The following is a 6,085-nucleotide window of genomic DNA, read 5'->3' as shown; positions in this document are numbered from 1 at the left end:
GCTCACAGCACCCTCGGACGCGTATTGAGAAGTTGGAATGCACGTCCTGTAGCCTTAGGGTGAGCGTTGTCAGGGTGGATGCAGGATTGGCCTGCTCTTATGAGGTTAGTGAGTGGTGAACCCCGGGGCTTAAATAAAGCGCGTGCCAGTTCAGTTCAAATAAGCAGAATTTTCCTGCAAAATGGGCCGATTTCCGGCAACAGTCGAGGTCGATATCTCAGATCCAAAATAGTCTAACAGAGGTATTTTAGCGTGGTTAGGGTATAATTCTCTGCGCGTCATTTTATCTAATCCATCCAGCATGATAGATCTGCAAGCTAATCAACACCTGGGGAGATCGTAGCACAGCGAAAGCGAAATTCTTGTTACCTGCCCTTCTCATTTTCTGCCCTGCTCTCATCACTGCCCTTATTTTCACGTTTCACTCCATGTACATACTGCGGTGCAAAAATACATGCGCTATCAGTGCCCATTAATTTAGTGGATGTAAATATTACACATTATATATATATATATATATATATATATATATATATATATAAATATTCCTTCTACAAAACGCATTACATATAGATATTAACGCGCGTTGGCCTCGACGAATATGGCGGGTGCTGCAACTAGAAAATGTGGTTTAGTAGGATTTACCTTTGCAGTCAGATCCTAGTATTGATTTGCCTATAGAAGGTTTGAAATGAAAATTATTATATACATTCACATAACATTGAAATAAAGATGTAGAACAGGTCTGCCATCCAATTCAATTGCGAAATCACGGTTTTAATCATGTGACTAGTATCTACCAACCTTGTCGTAGTTTCAACCAAAAACCTTAATGCGGGCTTCCAAACTTCACTCCCATGGTGGCGTCACGTATGCGTAGCCTTTTCTAATAGCTTTGATACTAATAATGCTGCGTGATGTCGTACTGATGCGAGCCACGACCTTGGCAAGGTCAACAGGCATTTGCGCAAAGATGGTCAGGATACAGAAACCTATGGTTTGTCGCATTTTGGGCCGAGTTTCACAGAAAATTAAACACAGATTCGAGTCAGTTATAGACAATCGGATACTCACACGAAGACCAGAATATTAAAACAGCTCGAGAGATGCTGAAAAGAACAATCTACGTCCACACACATGAACTGTGACGAGTTCTTAGTGTAAATAAACATATAAAAAGTCCTGCCCCTCAGCCAGCTGACCAAGAAACAAACGCATTACAAGGGAAACAGCTGTCAGCACAGACATGAAACGCCGTACTGACTGGGGAAACAGACCCCTCAAACTCCGTGTTCAAACACCAAACCGCAATATTAACACCACTACCGTATAAGGAGCGCACACGATGATCCCACGCGAGTAACAAAACAGCAACATCCAGCCTGCCACCTACGTACACACCGCCCGGCTCCATCAGTCACAGGACAATGTCACGTCACTGCAGCCAACCGGCGTGCGGGTCGCGAGGAGCGGGCCCTGACTTTCCAGCCGGCAATGCGGGCCGTGCTGAAAAGACGGGGCGGCGGGGGTCGGGCCTCATTGTCCAGGCGAGAGAGCCCCGCGCGCTGCCCGGATCCGTTCACCAGCTGCTCCACATGCGCAACAGCGCGTGGGCTAGCTTGCCTTACGCAGTGGCGAAGTCACGATACGATACTGACATGCATCAGAACTAACGATGTTGAAAGTCTAGCTCTACACGCTCCACCTGTCGCTGGTGTTCGCCGCTCATGGCACGCACACATGGCGTGTTACACGCGCGCACGCATGGCGCGGTGCCAGACCGACCGGAGCCGCTGGCCGCGCTCCGGCAGCTCTCGGCAACAACTCTCGCAACCACGTGACAGCGCGCAGGACCCTGGCGGAGAGCGATGCCGGCGGGTTGCCGCAGTGTCTCGAGCAAAGTCCGCCCTTGGGACGCCAAGCGCTAACACGTGGTCTCAGTCAACTAAGGTGGGTCCCCTCGTGGTGTCGAGAATATCACGCCGGCGGTCTTACCGCAAATATTATATACTGGTGAGCGAAAAACACGCCTGTGAGTAGTTTGCAAAATGTAGCAATCTCGTTGTGCTTCTTGTCAGTAACATCTGAAATATTCGTCGTTTAGACAGCTAATCGGTTAAAAAATAAACCATACAAGACCTCATGAAATCACTGAGTTGAGATACTTGTTAACGTGAAAGAACGCTAACCGGTGCATTCTCTTGCTCTAACGTCAACAGGACTGCGAGCTATAAGATTGAAAGACAGTCCACGCGAAGAATGTTCGTAAAAAGAGACCGCTAACCTGCTAACGCACGTAGTGACCCGCGGCCTGCAAGCCGACCCCGGCGAACGCTACGCTTATTTCCGTCTCAAATGTCGGACGACCCGCAGCACCGAAAATGGTCAGCTTATTCCGCCGCGCTGGCAATCACGTGACTTTGAGGCTGCCCCGCCCCCAACCGGGTCGGCAGACCTCGCCCATCGCCGCGGCAGGATGATGCTAGGTCGTCTCGCACGCTGGCGCACAGCCAACGAGACCCAGACGGCCGTGTGGGCTTCAGACAGCAGACAGCAGTCAGACGGGCTTCAGACAGCAGTCTCGTGCGCGCCGCCTCCCAGCGATGTTACCGACGACACGCGCCCGCCGCTAAAGCAAGACACGCGCTCCACGGCTCCACTCTGGAGCTCTTCTGCGTGCGGCGACAATATTCTCCAACGTCCGCGTCAGCTCAGCTGAAGTGGCCGGCTGCCGACGGGCGACCGGGCTGCCACCTATCGGCCGGCTTTCGAAGCTGCGCGGCTGGCCGGGCCTTGCCGAAATGGCCGCGGGAGCGACAGCAGCAAGGTAGACTGCATCACTTCTGCCTCGCGTGCACTGGTGTGGTCTCCTCGGGGCTGGGAGTCTCCTCTACCGGCCGACTGCTCGCCTTCACGTGGTTCTCCATCTGTAACAGGCGGGCGAACGTCAGTGTTTGGCCAGGAATGCAGACGGAGGCTCGTTTGGAGACACCAGCTCTCCCCTGGCCTCGCCTAGAGCAGGACTGCATGACCAACGGTCACATATCCTCTAGACATACAATGTGATGTGTTGCATACAGTGTAATTCATTAAGCAAAGTGCTGACAAATTTAGCAGTTAAGTGGTTATATGTATGTATGTGCATATATGTATATATATATATATATATATATATATATATATATATATATATAATTCCTTTCAGTTGGCATGTAATAAGCCGTGAATGGAACCTCACAACAAAACGGCAGGGCGGTGCAGAGTTGTCTCACAAAAACCTCGCGTTACCACGCGTGAGCATCTCAGACCGCAGCCGTCCAGCCCACAGCTCCAAACAAACCGTCGGTCTCAGATTCGAGCGACAGTCTAACGGCAGGGTCTACTGCGAGCACGCGAGAGTGGAGCCAGACGACCGTCGACCCTCACTGGGGGCTCCACCGGCCCCGCCACCACCCCGGCTCGACCCACACTGGGGGCTCCACCGGCCCTGCCAACCCCTCCCCCCCCGCCTCGACCCAGGCTAGAGGTTCCACCGGCTCTACCACCACCCCGGCTAGACCCACGCTGGAGGGTCCACCGGCCCGCCGCCATCCCTGGGGGCTGATGGGCAGCCTCCGGGCCTCTCTCAACCCTCGGCGGGTGTCCACCGGCCCAGCCACCACCCCCGGAGGCTGATAAACGGCCTCCGGGCCTGTAGCCGGTCATCGACTGAAGCACTCACCAGCTCGTTTGATGGCCCACGCTCCAAAACCCGCTTTAGTATGGAAAACTGGATAAAATGTGAGGTGCTTGACCTTTCAGCAGTCCATCTAAAGGAGTTGTGCGCGTCAGAGGCATGCTTCAACCATTAGGAATAGAAATAAAATGTATTTAAAGCCCCTTGCTATCGACGGTGGAAAAACTCGTCCGCGCGATACTGAAATATTGAGCGGAAACCCATCACCAATAGTCAGTAACAACCGTACTGTTCGGCCGATCCATCAAAACCTGTCAGTAAAATTGTGACACGAAACGTCGCTTCAGCGTAACATGACACGTCGCTTCAGGACGAGCCAATAGGACAGTTCCGCCCAGGCACATCCAGCCCCGGCTCATCTTCGGTGTCAGGCACCGTGCGTTCATAGCAGCGTATAGCGCAAAGATGGGATCTGACCTTACGAAAAGCCCTTGTGTTCCGCCACGGAAGCTGTTATGTGTCTGGCATAAAGTGCTGCGTTTAAACAACTAGGTGCCGTACAATGAGCTCTGGTGGGCACAGCACACCTGCACTTCATGGTAGTTCTCATTGCCGGCATCACACGAGCTTAAGCGTTAAGACTGGGAGGCGATGCGTGAAATCATGTTCTAAAATATCCTTGCACAATTTGCAATCACTTCCTGTACGCAACATTGCAATCCTGTCCATAAACCCTCTCGGGAAGATGGATTACAATCCATGTGTTCATTTTGCATCCACTGTTAAATCCTAATGCATGGCTATCTGAAGAAGGTCGATACAGTCAAGATACCTTCGTGATATCTCACGGATGATAACTGTGATGCGACTGATGGCTGGTATTTGTGCATTTAGCGTAGCGACTAGCAGACTTGTAAAAAAGTGATCACATAAGACTGACCTATCATCTCCCAAACTCTGTCTTGACACGCCCGTGTGGGCCGGCAATTGGCAGGAGTCCTCAAATATCTGGTTGCAAATATCAAATATCCAAAGCTTCCTCAGTTTGCCAAGCGGCTTAGAACAGGTCTTAAGTTCAGCGTGGGCACCCGAATCAGGCCTGGGATTGGTGGGCGATTCGCCATCCGTCGGCCATCTAAATCTGAACAAACCGAGACAACGTAATAATGCTCACGGGCTCATGCATTTATTGCTCCTGCATAACGATGATCAATGCTAGAGAACTACAAGACAATAGAATAAAACTTATGAATTGAGGCATCGGCAATGCGTTGGTGATGCATCATGATTGCAACATGCGTTGGTGATGCTGACATAATTGCATACAATTTAGGCCATGATATAGGCCGTTGGGTTGACTTAGCGCTATGGTGATCAAGTCAGCGGAAATATTTGGCTAACCCTCGGAAGTACAGAAAGCTAACAAATGAGTCAAAACATCTGTTGTTGGTGCAGACATTTTGCCATCCCGACAGGATTGAAAAGAAAACTAGAAAAACACCCCGCCAAGTCTGAAGTCTAATTCTTAACCCCGAGACTAGATTCACCAACCCATCCTTTTCAATAGCTCGCTTAAAGCAGAGCACGAAGCCATTTATCGGAACCTGAGTGCCAGAGCGCAATTTGCTAAGTGGCTCGTGAGGTACCACGATATATGTGGTTCGATACAAAGCGAAGCACTGCCCATCTCGGCTAATTTCCCAGACTTCGTGGGCCGATGGTGAGAAAATCTCAGGCGTAAAGCCCTTCATGACTACTCAACAAAACAAAGCACGCTTGCTGCTTATAAAGTGACGTGATAAAAGCCGGAGTCTGGCAAGATCAAGCGTTGCAAGTTTTAAAATAGTGCTAACGTACAGATCGGAATGTTCAACTCTTTCTCTTTAAGTTGGCATGTCAGCTAGCACCATTTCCTTTCATTCTTTCGCAAAATTTCACTCAGTGCATGTCCGTCACATAACACGTTTTCTTTCCAGTATTGCATAATCTTACACCAACCAAATATCATGGGGAGTGTATGTAAGCATGAACAACACCAGCGAGCACCATGCTACCCCGCGGCGTTTCCCCGTGCCTGCATATCGCCCGCGACACCCTACTTCTTCTCACCCCACGTTCCCCCATGATGCCGATGCGTCCTCTCCGTCACGCCCCAGACGAGCGCGCGGACATCAGCGACAACCGTCCCGCTGGGCGCCGGAGTCGGTACAGTGGCGGGAGACGCCGCCGGATCATTCGTCGGCGCGTTCGCGGGAGACGTTTGCTGGGGGGACCCAGACGACCAGGAGCGGCTGTGTGTGTGTGTGGGGGGGGGGGCGCAGGCGGCGCCCGGGGCCATCGGTTCCGCGCCATTTCCGCCCCGCCGCGCCATCGCCGCCGGAGCCGGGAGGCGTCGGCCTCCGGTCAGCA

The 6,085-nt window shown here is 51.7% G+C and overlaps 1 protein-coding gene across 4 annotated transcripts in view; it reads right to left on the bottom strand.

Moving 5' to 3' along the window:
- Nucleotides 1–1,878: 1,878 nt before the first annotated feature.
- LOC119109968 (potassium channel subfamily K member 1) overlaps nt 1,879–6,085 on the bottom strand; it is a 70,311-nt gene continuing 66,104 nt past the window's right edge. For all 4 annotated transcript variants that reach the window (XM_037233738.1, XM_037233717.1, XM_037233724.1 and 1 more), the window contains one exon: nt 1,879–2,927. In XM_037233738.1, coding sequence (XP_037089633.1) covers nt 2,838–2,927 — 90 coding nt within the window. In that variant the 3' untranslated portion in view covers nt 1,879–2,837. The remainder of the gene's footprint in view (nt 2,928–6,085) is intronic.

This window comes from Pollicipes pollicipes, unplaced genomic scaffold (genome assembly GCF_011947565.3).
Source record: "Pollicipes pollicipes isolate AB1234 unplaced genomic scaffold, Ppol_2.1 Scaffold_2555;HRSCAF=2994_pilon_pilon_pilon, whole genome shotgun sequence".
Lineage (NCBI taxonomy): Eukaryota > Metazoa > Arthropoda > Thecostraca > Pollicipedomorpha > Pollicipedidae > Pollicipes > Pollicipes pollicipes.
This window is presented reverse-complemented; position numbering and strand designations above follow the sequence as displayed.